Here is a 16,709-nt window from a genome sequence, read left to right on the forward strand (position 1 = left end):
TAAAGAGCAACTTAGAATAACTGATTTCTTGATGACGTGTACGTAATAACTCATAATTTCAACTTGTTGCGCTCATTCTCGTGAAACAGAATGGTCAGGTTTTCTGCGTGTTTATGACGTCGGGAATCACTTCATGGCTACCATTTCTATCACAGTACCACAGACGCGCCGCTATAAAGTTCTATTGCGGGACAATTTACGTGGCAAATAAGCACCTAACATGGTCGTATTGCGCCAAAACATGTTTGTGTCATTTCAAAATGTAAATCGAGAAAATAGTCAAGAGCATAGATATTTAACATCTTAGGAGTGACTGAATTTTCGTTGCGGTTAAACTGTCATCTTGAGTCTTCTGAAGAAAATCGGCCTGATTTCACTGCTGATACTCCTCATATTGCACGTGCGTATCACATCTTATGGTAATAATAATAATGAGGATTTTGTATAGCGCCTAATCTTTAGAAGCTCTAAGCGCTTTATAACATTAGACAAAAACTATAACATAAAAACATATATAATGATATGATTACAAAAAACAAACACCATGAAATTAGAAAACATTAAAAAAAAACATGCTGAAAATATTTAAGGTAGGAAAAATTATTAGGTTTTCAAGTTTGTTCTTGCAGTCGAAATAAGCGAGTTTTAAGAGCACTCTTGAATGTGATCACTGTGTCTTTGTGTCTAAGTTAAGTGAGCAATTCATTCCACGTTGCTGGATCCTGGTATGCAAAAGTACGTTGTCCATATGACTTTGTTTTCATAGTGGGAATAATGAGTATACGATTGTCAGAAGAGGAGCATAAGTATCTTGCTGGTGTGTACACATGGGTGAGGTCAGATAGGTATGTTGGACTAGAGTCCGACAATGAAACGTAGTACAGAGAACAAATTTTGTGTTTGATTCTGGATTGAATGGATAGCCAGTGTACGGTACAGAGCAGCGGGAAGGTGTGCTCTGTTCGTGGTACTATAAGTATGATCCGAGCAGCTGTGTTTTGAACTGTTTGAAGTTTCTGGAGTAGATACTGAAATGCACCAGACATAACTGAGTTACAATAGTCCAGTCTTGAAAGTACTAATGAACACACACGTGTTTTCGTGGCATCAATTGAAAAATATTTGCGAATAGAGCTCATGCGTTTCAGCTCAAGATATGCAGCCTTGCATATGTTCATGACATGTTGTTGTTGTTATTGTTGTAGGGTTTAACGCCATTTTTCAGCACACGATAGGCTATACATGGCGGCCAGTATTAATGGTGGAGGAAGAACCCGGGAAAACCCCGGAAAGATCCACGAGAAGCTACTGGCAAGCTTTCTCACATACCCAAATTGGCCGAATCCGAGACTCGAACCCACGCAGACAGAGGTGACATGGCAGTAATCCGTAACGGAGAGCGCTTTAGAATACTCGGCCATTCGGGGCCACTCATGACATGTTGGTACAATGTGAGAGTACTGTCCAGAGTAACACCTAGGTTTCGTACTGACTGTGTGAATTTAATGTTGGTGTTGCTGATATTTATTGTTTGAGGTAAAGGATGTGAATGAGAAAGTCTTTGTGTTGTGATCAGAATGGCCTCAGTTGTATCATCATTCATCTGCAGCTTGTTACATGTCATCTATGACTTCACATCAGAAATGCACCTCTCTACACCTTGGATGGTAGCATCAAGTTCAGTTGGGTGGCTAGATTTGTATATTTGTGTGTCATCAGCGTACAATTCGTGAGACACTGGATGATGATATATGACACTTGAGAGCGGCTGAGTGTATATAATGAAGAGAACAGGTCCAAGAACAGACCCCTGTGGAACACCACAACATAGATTAACTAGGCTGGAGTGTATTCCATTTGCAGACACAATTTGTGTCCTGTTGACCAAATAGGACTTGAACCACAGTAAGGCTGTATCATGAATGCCAAGTAAATGCTGGAGACGGTGAAGTAATATAGCATGGTCTATTGTGTCAAATGCTGCAGACAAATCAGGGAGGGTGAGGACTGTAATCTTTCCGCTATCCAAAGCAGAGAGAATGTCATTAACTACTTTTAGAAGAGTAGTTTCAGTACTGTGGCAAGGGCGATATGCAGAGTTTACATTGCTGAAAAGACTGCTTGAATTCATTGAGATACAAGCTGGGATAGAGCAACCTTTTCTAAGATTTTTGATATGAATGGGAGATTAGAAAGTTTGCGGTAGTTCTTTAAATCATTATGGTCTAGTGTTGGTTTCTTCAGCAGAGGCTTTACAATGACAATTCTGAAAAAAGATAGGAATTCCCCGGATGAGAGAGAGGTATTAATAACATCAGTTAGTGAAGGCAATGCTGAATCTAAGCACTCAAGCAGCAGAATCATACATGGATCGGCATCAAAATATCTACACCGGTTTGCAGATTTTCCAAGAAGACTTTCGTAAATTGTACCTGATTTATTAGTTTTCATTGGAACACATGGAGTTGTTCAGGGAATCCGATGCTGATGTGTATTAACACGCACGTGTAACTCCCGCTGGTGTTAATTACAGATGTTATGATGTGATGCTTTCCGACATTACTCTGTTATTTGAGGGTACTTGTGGCTGAATGCGGATCGTTGATGCACATGTGCAAAATACATAATTAAACGTACGTATTGCATTGTTAAAAAATAATGCCCTATCATTGAAAACCGGTCTTAGTTAAAATCAACTTGCGAAAACAGTTGTTGTTGTTGTTGTTGTAGGGTTTAACGCCATTTTTCAGCACACGATAGGCTATACATGGCGGCCAGTATTAATGGTGGAGGAAGAACCCGGGAAAACCCCGGAAAGAACCACCGACCCACGAGAAGCTACTGACAAGCTTTCTCACATACCCACATTGGCTGAATCGGAGACTCGAACCCATGCAGACGAGGTGAGATGACAGTGATCCGTAACGGAGAGCGCATTAGACCACTCGGCCACTGCAAAAACGCAATTTAAAAAAATGATTGTGGTGGTTAAGTTGACTCTTTCTTCAACATAATTGACCAGAAATGTCCCGTGTGGTTGAGCCAAACACAACTCGCTGGTCTTAACACGGCCAAACGCACTAACACCTAGATGACATCAAAGTTATTCAAGTGAGAGGTGAGGCAAATACAAAAGTCTGATGGAATATTTCCATTTCCTTGCAGCGGTTACAGCGTTCTTAGCAACAGCGGATTCAGCGGTTGCAAAAGCTGCTGAATTAGGGCGGCACAAACTGCATCAGGAATGGTGCTGAAAAAGGCGATTTGCAGTCGCATAGTTCATCGTCGACTTGGTAGGTCTATAGCGTAAAAAGGCAAATGGCCTTTGCTTACCAGGAACGAGTCGTCGAATACCATCGGACAGAGGTCTTCGATTACCAGGTACAAAAGGCAGAAAATCATGCCGTTGTCTAAACTTGATTTACCCGCGATGGCAAAATTAGTCACGCATATTTTCATGGCGTCTTTATGAGAAATGAACTTGCATCGATGGTGCCACATACGTGAAACCAGTATTGTCAGTTTGGATTTGACTACAGGAACTGACACTCATTGGGTTGCATACGTGGTGACACCTTGACATCGTCTATATTTTGACTCGTATGGACTTGCACTACCAGTTGAAGTTGCTAATTACTTAACGAAGGGCACTAGCTCCGTACACAGACGACGACCAGTTTTATTGAAATATACCAGTACAGACACGGTGGGATTGTCCCATATGTGGTCGTTGCATGTAAATGAGCGTTCAGGAACCCCGCAAAGTACTTATTGATTTCATATTAATGTAATCTTAATCTTATACAAATATTTATTAACATTTAAGGATGTTACTCTGCTCGACGAAACGGTGCTAATGTGAATCTAAGCAAGTTTGCGACCAAAAGCGGACTTGACTGAGTCTACCAGCAAGGTTATTAGCGTTGAACCTGGTGACCTTGTTATTTATGGAGATCACACTGGTAATGTTAAAACATCTAATGTTAACATTCAAGAAAATTGTTTTTCAAGGTAAAAGGCGCTGTCGCAAAAACCTGGTTGAAGTCACCGAAAACGGCTGAATCAGAGACGCTGGTGTGTCGATTACTTATATTAAATAGTATATTGAGAATACTAATGCTACAAAAAAGATTTAAAAAATAAATAAAATACGTGGATGTACAAATAGAAACTATTGGTAGTAAAATAACTGGTCGATTTGCTTTTGACTATGAAAATGGTTTAGATAAACATAACTCTGGCATCTTAACAACGCGCGAGTCTGGATCGTATTTATCTGTTATATCCGGTCGTTATGGTGGATGGGGTCTGTTGTGTATATTTGATATAATTATATCTGATTTAATATATATTTATTTCAATTTAATTGTTTGTTTGTCAGTTTTACATTTTATTTATTTTTCAAAACATGCTATCGTAATGTAAATTTTACTCAGGAGTGGTTGGAAATTTTGAAAATGGAAGTACAGCTAAAAAAGTTGGAATTAGAGGTAAGACAGGTTCAGTTTCAGAAGCTACTGGCAAGTTTCCTCACATACCCGCATTAGCCAAATCCGAGACTCGAACCCACGAATCATTTAGTAGAATTATGGTAGATTGTGTTGGTCCCTTACCTAAGACCAAGTCAGGTAACCGGTACCTGTTGACCATTATGTGTGCGTCAACAAGGTTTCCAGAGGCAATTCCATTGAGGAATATACAATCTAAAACAATAGTGAAAGCTTTGGTAAAGTTTTATTCTTTTTTACTTAGTTTGGCCTTCCCAAGTCTGCCAGTCTGATCAAGGCTCAAATTTCATGTCTGGAATTTTCCAGCAAGTTATGTACGAATTAGGCATCCAACAATTAAAATCTTCTGCCTATCGCCCTGAGAGACAAAGGGCATTATGTTTCTAATTTTATGTATCAAAGTCTTGTGAGGTCGCTAGAGCAAATCTGCACTCTACTCAATCCAAAATGAAGTCAAAATATGATAAAAACTCGATGGAAAGGAGCTTTCGGGCCTGGTGATAGAGTCCTGGCTCTCTTGCCCATGCCATAAAATCCTCTTCAGGCCAAGTATTATGGTCACTACACTGTTGACAGGAAAATAAATGATTTAAATTACATCATAAATACTCCTGGTGGGCGTAAACAAAAACAACTCTGTCCCATAAACATGCTCAAAGAGTATATTGAAAGAGATAGCCAGGTTAAACATGCAATTAATTTAGTTGAACCTGTCCCACTCATTGAAGATTTAGGTGAAGGAATATCATCGGATTATATTGATTTCTGAGGGACAAATCTACGGAAATCAGAAATTATGAAAGATCTGGACCATAAACTTTCACACTGGCAAGAGCAAGAACTAAATGTTCTTAAACAGTTATTTTCTGAATATGAGCACTTATTTCCAGATGTCCCTACAATAAGAAACAAAACAGTTTCCATGACGTTGAAATTGTAAATTCTAAACCTGTTAAACAACACCCGTATAGGACGAACCCTCTCAAACATGAATAATTGACAAAAGAGATTCGATATTTGCTGGAAAATGATTTTATAGGGCCCAGTAAAAGTGACTGGAGAGCACCATGCATACTTGTTCCAAAACCAGATAAAACATTCCGTATGTGTACTGGTTAAAGAAAGGTGAATAGTGTGACAAAATAGATTCATTCCAATTGTTGGGCTTGGTGTGGCTGGAATTGTACCCACGACAATCATCTTCGTTGCATTAATCAGAATTATTGTCGGGGCTATATCGATAGTAACCAGTGTCTTTGGTATTGTTAGCCAATTAATTTCGATACGATTTCATTCACGAGTATGTTTCTATTCAGAACTGTCGCAGCTGTAGAAAGCAGTCTCAACACGATTAGTAACCTGTATTCAGTGGCTATCGAGGATACAATTATTAGCAAGGCAGAATTCTTGAGTCTGCTGGCGGAAATGGAAAATCTCTGACAAGGGCGAGCACAGATAAGAACCCGTGCGGTTGAGGATTTACAGGCAATAAAAGTCGAGTAAAACAATCATCACTTTCGTGAATTAATGACCCACGGGTTGCACATATAATATAGAGGTTTTGGCGATTTTCAGGACCCGAAAAGTCATAAAGCGGCAAAATGCGCCTTATGACACTAATCCTTGTCACCAATTTATTAAAGTCTGACTATACCTCCCCGTTTGTTTTGTAACCATTACCGATTTAAAAGATAACGATGCACATAAATTAATCAGTTCATTTATTGATTTATAATTTCAAACCTGATTATTGCCAGGGAGGCCTAACACCGTTATGATCTGCGCGTTACATTCCAAGCGGAAGTTTTCAGTGCAAAAGACGATCCTGTTCCCCAGTCATTTCCAGTTCCTGGACAAGTCCATTTTCAGCAAATGGGTGTATGCTCGACTGCACAATTATGTATATAGAAGGAAAATACTACGTTGTATGCTTTCGAAATTTACAATGTCGAATCAAGCAAAGAAAAAATGACAACTACAAATTTTCCTTTCACAAAATTTAATAAGCGGCTTAATTTATACCTGCATATGTGGAAAGGGATATTACTCTAAACTCTCAACATGACGGTAACTTACCGAATTATCCCGCAGTTACCGAATAAGATGAAGTACGTTACAATGATCTCTGAGGAAAATAGACTTGCACCTAGTGCACATAGTATGGCCACGTGTTATTAGGTGGCGCTCATCAGGTTCGTATTTTGCATAGGGAGGGTTAGAATTTTAAAGAAAAAGAATTTCCCCGTATGTCCTCACTCTTTATACTGGCTATTTAAAAAATACCTTGTATATCTCAGGTATAGTTCAAAGAACCTTTAATTCCCTTTATTTTGGTATATGATTCATGGGTTTAATATGGGTTTAATAAGGGTTATAGATTATACAGCTTGGCTTGTGCACTATTCAAAAATATGCTAGCTCCGATTGAGCATTTTCACTTCCTGGACTTCAGAGGTAAATTGTAAAAGAAAACCGATAACTTGTTTCGTTTTACATTTTATGTATTTGGTAATACATTCATTGCACTTTCAGAAGCTATTATTGTCTAGTCTGGCAAAATTCATTTTCCTTACTTTAATAACTGCTAAAGATAGCGTACTTGAGACTAATTCAGGCTGATTTTTTTTTAGCGTAAGGGAGCAGCCATTTTAGTTAGCTGTGCACTTAGATCATTTACAATTTCCACAAGTTCAATATCCAATGAAATTTCAGCCACAGTGCATCAAAGTAACATAGAGATATACCAAATTCTCTCCACTGTGCATGTTGCAAATGTAAACAACTTCACCTTACTCTCACCACTTTCTCAGAAGTTCAAAATACATGTAGAGCGCCCCATTATGGAAAAAGTCCATTACTCATGCAAGGCGCAGAGGATGCTAGTGTTAGGGCCACTCTGGTCACAGCCAGGTCAGAAATTATAAATCAGTGAAGAAACAGATAGTTCCCGAATGACATCAGCAGCCATATTTGTGGTCTGCTGGCAGATTTACCGTTGAGTTTATATGTTTTTTTTAAAGTTGAAACAAATTCAATGAATCTCAAAATACTTTTACAAAAATTACTTACATAAAAAGAACGCAAATCGGGCGTTCTGTTAGTATCTATGTTTGTGATTTGTTAGTTGATTTTGCTTCAGTGTGCCTTGTTAAAAATGATAAATTTTGGTGTTCGCATATAGGAGAAACTACCATGTTGTCCATCGTCCAGGCAAAATGGGCAGAATGGAAATGGGTACAAATAAACGGGAGGTATTTTCAGACTATAACTGTTTTACTGTTAAGATATCTGCCCCTGCAAAATGGTTTTAAGAAAATCTTCCTGTCAACTTTTTCCAATGTAAACGCACTTATTGACGTAGAACTGGGCACTCTGGGTCTATTTGTTTCGCTTCGCACGGTCACTCGATTTCTAGAGAAACAGCACAATAATATTGGTTTGCAAATTGAGACGTTTCTAAAGTTTTCACCGACAAGTTATTTATAGATAGGTGACTATGTAGGGAATTTCCAGTCTCTGTGGTTAGGGACTTTTGTACTGTAAAACTTGATTGGGCTTTTATTTAAAATTAGCCAATCATTGCAGAGAAAACAAAGCTATTGCCGGTGATGTAGCAAGCATCCTGATTAGGTAAAAACCCGTGATTAGAAATCGGAAGACTACGCAGAAAAACGATCACTTATTCAAAAAATTGCAGTGTTTGGGCTTTTGCCCTATTGCTGGTAATCGCCTACCTTTGGTATCTCATCTTATTTTGTTCATTAATATAATTTTGGGGCTTTCATTTTTAATTTAATCAGTCGTGATTTTAAGTTGAGACGTGTTGCTGACCTCAGTGAATTTTCGTTCATTGTTTTTAGCCAGTTTCACTTTGTGATATAATTGCAAAGCTGTTTGTTGTGTACCTCGTCAAAACTACATATTAAATATGACATTCAATCCTTGAGAGACTGTCAGTGTCTTTCAGAGTGCTTATCGTGATATTGAAGGATGTAGGCTATCAAACCCGTAGTCCTACAATGAAAGACACATCACCCACCCACCCCAACAAAAATATCGAGTGATGTGTCTTACGTTGTATAATATATTATATTTTCTCGGGTGCTTCCTCCACCATTAATACTGGCTGCCATATATAGCCTATCGTGTGCTGAAAAATGGCATTAAATCCTACAACAACAACAACAAAATGTATCATGATAGTGATATGCCTTATGTGATTTATTTATGACTGAATTCCATTCCTAAATTGTCTTTAAGACGCCTGAAATTGGACATAAATACTGTTTTATTTCTTACATCTTGTGTGAAGCAATTATAGCCAAATCCATACCTGAATAGTTTGTCTTTAACATTTAAAACCCATTTAACTTTACCTGACTTGTCCTTGTTTGAAGCATAATATAACATTGTCTTGAATATCAGTTATCTCCCATTCAAATCAGCATAATCCTATGCAAATATACATAGTTTGAAAGCTTCTGTCACGGATAATTTGCCTAACTTTTTTTGAATAATACTTTATTTATGTCGATAGTTCTTTGTTTGAATTACGAGTTCTTGCATTACCGTCTTCAAAATAAGTTTTTGGAGTGAAATGTAATCACATGCATTTGTACTCAGATACAGTTTACCATCATGATACCAGTTTATGTTACTACTCAGAAATCAGCTGTTTCTGAATACAAAAATGTTAGTTTGATTTAAACTAACACATATTCCACTGTTTTCATAAAATGTCTCCACAATATTAATTTGCTGTTCCAAAGAACTGACTGTATCCGTACAGTTTGCAGTGTTATACAACCACACAATAATGTCAGATATTTATTGTGTAATAAAGATACCATTTATGACAATTTTGTTAGAGGTCTGATACTAAATTATGTATACATGTAAATAGATTAAATAGAAGAGTGCTTCCTATACAACCTTGTCTTGCGCCAATCTTACAGGTGAAGAATTCTGTATAGATCTTATAAATACCCAAATTTGTCCTTCATTCTGTGTCCTGGCTGCCAAACAAGAGGTTGCAAGTTCAGAACTCATGGCAGTATCCCAAATCTTTTCTTTTTTTATGTTTATGTTCAACTTCTACTTTAAAATCACTCATCCAATTTCTATTTTTATACTTTTTTAAAATGCTTTTCTTGATTGCCATCCTAGGACAAGCAGTTAAACTAGTGAACATAGATTTTTGTACATAAATCTAGAACTTAAAACAACTTTCTGCTGACTAAGCAAGTCAGTAATTTCATGTGATCAATAAGTCAAAAGCTTTGGAAGTGTCTACCAAAAGACAAAACAAAACAAAACAACCTCCTTTTTGTTTACTCAGATAGTTCTAAACCAGTGCTTGAAGCAAAGAAACTTTATCTATTGCTGAGTAGACTTTGTGGGATCCCACCTGAGCTTCTTCTGTTTTATTTTGTGGGATTCCACCTGAGCTTCAGTTTTGTTATTAGGTTCACACCACTGAATGAGGTGTTGACTTATTCCTGGTTTTCAAGTTGTCCTAAAACTGTCAGATGCCAAATTAACACAATTTAGAGGAATATTAACACAGCCATACTGTACTCCCTGACTAAGAACATTTTCACTAGAAGACTTTTCAGACAATTTTTCACTAGAAGACTTTTCAGACAAGAGGCAAAGTACCTGATGATAAAAAACTCTGACTGGCTCCTGTGTCCCTTAATATTTGATTAAGGATATGCTTGACAAAATAAAATGAGATGGCAATTTATTTGACCCTACAAATGCACTGCTTTCAGTACATGACAGTGACTACTTTATTTCATGTATTTTTTTTTATCCTTTAATTTTTCATACAGCTGTCAAAGTAATAATTATTTAAATGTATCATAATTTTTCGTACATATCACTTTGTATTTTTTGAACAAAGTATATTAAATTATAGGTGTCAAATTTGTACCAAGAAGGTTTATGTTTGCAAAATATAGCATATTGCCATTTTGATTTTACAGAAATTAATAATTGTTGGTGAGAAATGCAGTGATTGATGCATAAGCATGGGTACCCACAGTATATGTCAAAGGGTCACATGATCCCCCCGACAAGTTTAATCATGGAAATGAAGCTGAAAATATGTCACAGGATTCTGTTCAAAATGCTTAGTAAATATTAGCTTTAGTTTCAGTCTGCTTACTATACTAACTCACCTGGCCGTAACTGACTGACACCTCCACTGCAGAAAATCCTGCGGGTGTCCATTTGCATAAGCTCTGTTATTGTCATTACAGTATCTACTGATGTTTATTAACAAATGGACAAAGGACTTCACAGACCATACCTTTAAATATTATTGTTAATTAGTTCTCCTTATTAAGTCCATCAGTGTAACAAAACACCACATGCATTTTAATTACATCTCAGTACATGCTAAAGTGAAGACCACATACCATTGGTCAACTAGTCTTATTGTTTCATTATAGTCATACAAACAAAAAATATAAAAACCTAGTCATTTTCTATCATAAATATGAAAGTTATCGATTCCCTTAAATTGATTTGTATATATACATATACTATCTTTTAAGTACTTCTCTTTTGACTTGGATACAATTAACACTTTATTGCAAATCTGTTCTACAATATGCCCCACTATTTTTATTGGCAAGTTCAGATAAGTAATGCGTATGACCACTTGTCCTATAACATCTGCTGTATGGACAAAAGCTTAAATAGCACAGTGACAGATTTTCATTTCCCTAAAGAGAGCCTCATTTCCTACTGGCAGCCTCGCTGATTTGACCTCTTGTGGTTGTCTTGACAATGTACATAGTAATTAAAACAGAAAGAAATGTTGATTTAGAAGTGTTTATTGATAATGGAATATAGTAGGGTCGTAATACATGAGGATTATCACAACTGTCAGGTAACAGTCTTTTTTTCTCTTTGCAAATGCTACAAATAAAAACCACCCTGAATAAATATGGTCTTGTACACTGAAAAAATTTTTGTTTCATCTCTCTCTCTCTTACACCCCCCCCCCCATACACGTGCGCTCATGCGCATTAACTAAAACGTGATTTCAAGTTCTTTATTTTTTATTGCAATTTGATGATTTTTTTAAAATGTAAAATTACAAGTTGCACTTTATTTCTTGACAATGTGGTATCATATCGTTGTGTACAATTTACCAATAAATAACTAATACATGTTCAAACCATCTTAATCATTTTGCCAACATTACACAACATAAAAGCTACATATTCTCTAGATGCAGACAATCTTGCACACTGAGACATAATTCCCCCCCCCCCCGTTCACTAATAACAACAAAAATCTTGGAGTAATTTTATTTATATTATAATTAGATTCTTGAGTTAAGAGCAGAATGAGACAGAAAATATATGTTTACTGTATACATTTGTACTGTTAGGTTATTGAGTAGCGTATGTTTCGTAAAACTTGTTCAGATACAATCCCTTTATTTTTCATACACAGTCAGTACCACCAAATGATAATTATTTATTTTACATATAATTTTTCATACACTGAAATTAATAGTTATTTTTTTGTGTACGAACAATAACATGAAATACAGTATGACCGTTTTGAAATAAGAGCATTTGGAATAGCTCTGTCTTTATTCTGTTGCTTAATTATCAACTTGTAGCAATCAGAAATTACCTATCCTTTCGGTTTTCTATAGGTGCATGTAGGAAGAGATAAGGATTTCTGATCAGTCTTATCAGATGTGCCAGATTGAGATTTGGAAGTACATTTACTCATTTGTGACTGAGATGATAATTTTTTATCAAAAACCTGTTGAGAGGAATGCTTACAGATAAATGATGCTTTTCGAGTCAAGGAATAATCATCAGCTGTGCAAGCAGCATCTTGCAAAATAATCACTTTTTTGGTCTCAAGATAGGTTTTGACATCACCATGGATGCACCTCTGAACTTTTAAATCAATATGAGCATCTGAAGTTATCATAATCTTGGTCAACCTTCTTAGCTGAGTACCGCCTATCAAATAGTTGTTCTCTTTCCCTTGCAAATTTGGCATGGGTTTGCCCAGTTTCTTTTCTATAATTCCGACATTTTTGTAGATGTATCTCAGCTACCCTTCCAGTTACATTCCTCAACCATATCATTATCAGCACTCTGTTGTACTGACAGTGAAGTGTAGACTTAATGAGCTTTGCCGTAAGTTTAATTTGTAATACGGTATTTAGAAAGATCACTTCTAAGATTTGACCAATAAATATAATTCAAGATCTTGTCATGTCTTATTGACTGTTGTGATCCTCAAATTAATGATCAATTTCACAAAAGAATGAAAATTCTCATGAAATTACAGTAATTCACAGGAAATTATTTATTTATGTGTCCATCTGTTCATTGGGCCAAAAAATATAAGTGCTTCCTATTGCACTGGTTTTAAAATTATATTATAATGGTTAGTATATATAATGTACTAAGCACTTAAAGTGCTGGACAAAACTGACTCATTTACATGGAGATGCACAAAATAATTTTGGTGAATTTTTGGTGTTTTTTTTATAAGATAAATTTAAGGTTGGGGAGGTTGATGGGAGAAAGTGCTAGGGTTGGCAACAAAAAACAGACAGTTGTTTGAATTGATAACTTTTTGTTTAATCTTAGAATGAATTTTTATTCTTGAAACGAAAGAAGAGATCTGCCATGGCCTATACTTTATCAGGTTTGGAGACACAGTAGTCCACATTAAAATTTTTTTTTTAAAAGTGAGATATTTGTTTTGCTTCAGATTGAAAGTACATGAATTTTGAAGAAACCTCTTTAGCAGACCTGATTTATTAAGTATTATTCAGACTTAAGCATGGTGAAAGATATGCCATGTTGTATTCATTGGTACCTTGTAGACAAAATCATTGAATTTTTTGAACAACATGTATGTAAGATATATATAACATATTGTTTTCTTTTTATTTGTAGCCACTAAATGTACATTATATATTAATCACGTTTTCTGTTTTATGCAGGTTGTAGTTTGTGTGTATTGCATGCCATTTCTGACTGGCTTGATACGGGCAGGCATCCGCACCATGTCGTCCAGCACTTACATACCGGGAACTCATTCTATGGCATTTGTAACAGTTCCAAATATAGATGTGGCCAAGAAACTAGCTCAGTAATATTTTATCCTGCTTGCTTATCTTATCTGTGCTTTTAATGCACGTCAGCAAGCAGCTTCGTCATTTTGCATGAAAAAGTCCCCTAAAGTGAAACAATGTACTGTCAGTAATTTTACAGCATTAATCCATACATATGTTTTCCACTTTTGGCAGCAGGGCATTTTTCTTATTAAAATTTTTCAAATATTAATTACCATAGGAAATTTTTCACACTTCTACCTATAATTATGGGACAACCTGAAATTTTTTAAAAATAAAACATGTAAAAACAAATTGCACACAATAGAGTACCATATATATTTGCTGACAAGTCCAGTCCAGATTTAAAGCAAAGTAGACTTTTCTTCAATTGTATTGAGTGCCATAAGACTGGGATCTCTATTGTTTGTTGTCTTGATTACTCCTAACAAACTGTATAGCCCCAGATCTGCCTGCATGTAATGTATTGGAAGATCTGGCTCTTTGGACTTGACACAGAATTAATTCTTAATTAGGGTAGCATCAGCTTTAGACATACAAATTGATTTTATCAAGATTCATCCAAACAGTTACAAGCAGTTTTATATCCAGAGGAGTCTTGTCAGTTATATCTATTTTAAATTCTATACAACATTTACTGCACCTGTTAAAGCTCTATTGAAATTGCTGAATATTCAAGAATGTTCTACTTTCTTATTACCATAGCTGTCCACATAAATTATGAAATGTTTACACTTTTAATTAACTACAGCAATAATTTTCAAATGTATTGCTTATCAAAACATTATCTGTTGATTTGCATTGTTATAATCCTTGAAACAGACACTGAAAGTTAAATTTGCTGTGTTATAACACATAAAACAGACACTATTAGTTAAATGTAAGTATAACTTGTGCATTTTCATTTCTTTTAGTGGTATTATCCAGAACCGTCTGGCTGCCTGTGTCAATATTATCCCTGGCCTGACATCAGTGTAAGTAACTTAGGTCTGATGGCCAATGTCAACATTATCCCTGGCCTGACATCAGTGTGAGTATGGCCAGTGTCAATATTATCTCTGGCCTGACATCAGTGTAAGTAACTGAGGTCTGATGGCTAGTGTCAGTATTATCCCTGGCCTGACATCAGTGTAAGTAACTGAGGTCTGATGGCCAGTGTCAGTATTATCCCTGGCCTGACATCAGTGTAAGTATGGCCAGTGTCAATATTATCTCTGGCCTGACATCAGTGTAAGTAACTGAGGTCTGATGGCCAGTGTCATTATTATCCCTTGCCTGACATCAGTGTAAGTAACTGAGGTCTGATGGCCAGTGTCATTATTATCCCTTGCCTGACATCAGTGTAAGTAACTTAGGTCTGATGGCCAGTGTCAGTATTATCCCTTGCCTGACATCAGTGTAAGTAACTGAGGTCTGATGGCTAGTGCCAGTATTATCCCTGGCCTGACATCAGTGTAAGTAACTAAGGTCTGATGGCCAGTGCCAGTATTATCCCTGGCCTGACATCAGTGTAAGTAACTTAGGTCTGATGGCCTGTGTCAGAATTATCTCTGGCCTGACATCAGTGTAAGTAACTGAGGTCTGATGGCCAGTGTCAGTATTATCCCTGGCCTGACATCAGTGTAAGTAACTGAGGTCAGATGGCCAGTATCAATATTATCCCTTGCCTGACATCAGTGCAAGTAACTGAGGTCTGATGGCCAGTGTCAGTATTATCCCTTGCCTGACATCAGTGTAAGTAACTGAGGTCAGATGGCCAATATCAGTATTATCCCTTGCCTGACATCAGTGCAAGTAATTTAGGTCTGATGGCCAGTGTCAGTATTATCCCTGGCCTGACATCAGTGTAAGTAACTTAGGTCTGATGGCCAATGTCAATATTATCCCTTGCCTGACATCAGTGCAAGTAACTTAGGTCTGATGGCCAGTGTCAGTATTATCCCTGGCCTGACATCAGTGTAAGTAACTTAGGTCTGATGGCTAGTGTCAGTATTATCCCTGGCCTGACATCAGTGTAAGTAACTTAGGTCTGATGGCCAATGTCAATATTATCCCTGGCCTGACATCAGTGTAAGTAACTTAGGTCTGATGGCCAATGTCAGTTTTATCTCTGGCCTGACATCAGTGTAAGTAACTGAGGTCTGATGGCCAGTGTCAGTATTATCCCTTGCCTGACATCAGTGTAAGTAACTGAGGTCTGATGGCCAGTGTCAGTATTATCCCTTGCCTGACATCAGTGTAAGTAAATTAGGTCAGAAGGCCAATGTCAGTATTATCCCTGGCCTGACATCAGTGTAAGTAACTGAGGTCAGATGGCTAGTGTCAGTATTATCCCTGGCCTGACATCAGTGTAAGTAACTGAGGTCTGATGGCTAATGTCAGTATTATCCCTGGCCTGACATCAGTGTAAGTGTAAGTAACTTAGGTCTGATGGCCAATGTCAATATTATCCCTGGCCTGACATCAGTGTAAGTAACTTAGGTCTGATGGCCAATGTCAGTTTTATCTCTGGCCTGACATCAGTGTAAGTAACTGAGGTCTGATGGCCAGTGTCAGTATTATCCCTTGCCTGACATCAGTGTAAGTAAATTAGGTCAGAAGGCCAATGTCAGTATTATCCCTGGCCTGACATCAGTGTAAGTAACTGAGGTCAGATGGCTAGTGTCAGTATTATCCCTGGCCTGACATCAGTGTAAGTAACTTAGGTCTGATGGCCAATGTCAATATTATCCCTTGCCTGACATCAGTGCAAGTAACTTAGGTCTGATGGCCAGTGTCAGTATTATCCCTGGCCTGACATCAGTGTAAGTAACTTAGGTCTGATGGCTAGTGTCAGTATTATCCCTGGCCTGACATCAGTGTAAGTAACTGAGGTCTGATGGCCAATGTCAGTTTTATCTCTGGCCTGACATCAGTGTAAGTAACTGAGGTCTGATGGCCAGTGTCAGTATTATCCCTTGCCTGACATCAGTGTAAGTAAATTAGGTCAGAAGGCCAATGTCAGTATTATCCCTGGCCTGACATCAGTGTAAGTAACTGAGGTCAGATGGCTAGTGTCAGTATTATCCCTGGCC

The 16,709-nt window shown here is 37.2% G+C and overlaps 1 protein-coding gene across 1 annotated transcript in view; it reads left to right on the forward strand.

The window, feature by feature from the left end:
- The first annotated feature begins 8,144 nt into the window (after positions 1–8,144).
- The window catches only part of LOC149794511 (uncharacterized), a 30,225-nt gene continuing 21,660 nt past the window's right edge, over positions 8,145–16,709 (forward strand). The window contains exons 1-3 of the mRNA XM_089968766.1: positions 8,145–8,247; positions 13,504–13,652; positions 14,550–14,609. Coding sequence (XP_089824892.1) covers positions 13,525–13,652; positions 14,550–14,609 — 188 coding nt within the window. The 5' untranslated portion in view covers positions 8,145–8,247; positions 13,504–13,524. The remainder of the gene's footprint in view (positions 8,248–13,503; positions 13,653–14,549; positions 14,610–16,709) is intronic.

Source organism: Sinohyriopsis cumingii, chromosome 8 (genome assembly GCF_028554795.1).
Source record: "Sinohyriopsis cumingii isolate HCF-2022 chromosome 8, ASM2855479v2, whole genome shotgun sequence".
Lineage (NCBI taxonomy): Eukaryota > Metazoa > Mollusca > Bivalvia > Unionida > Unionidae > Sinohyriopsis > Sinohyriopsis cumingii.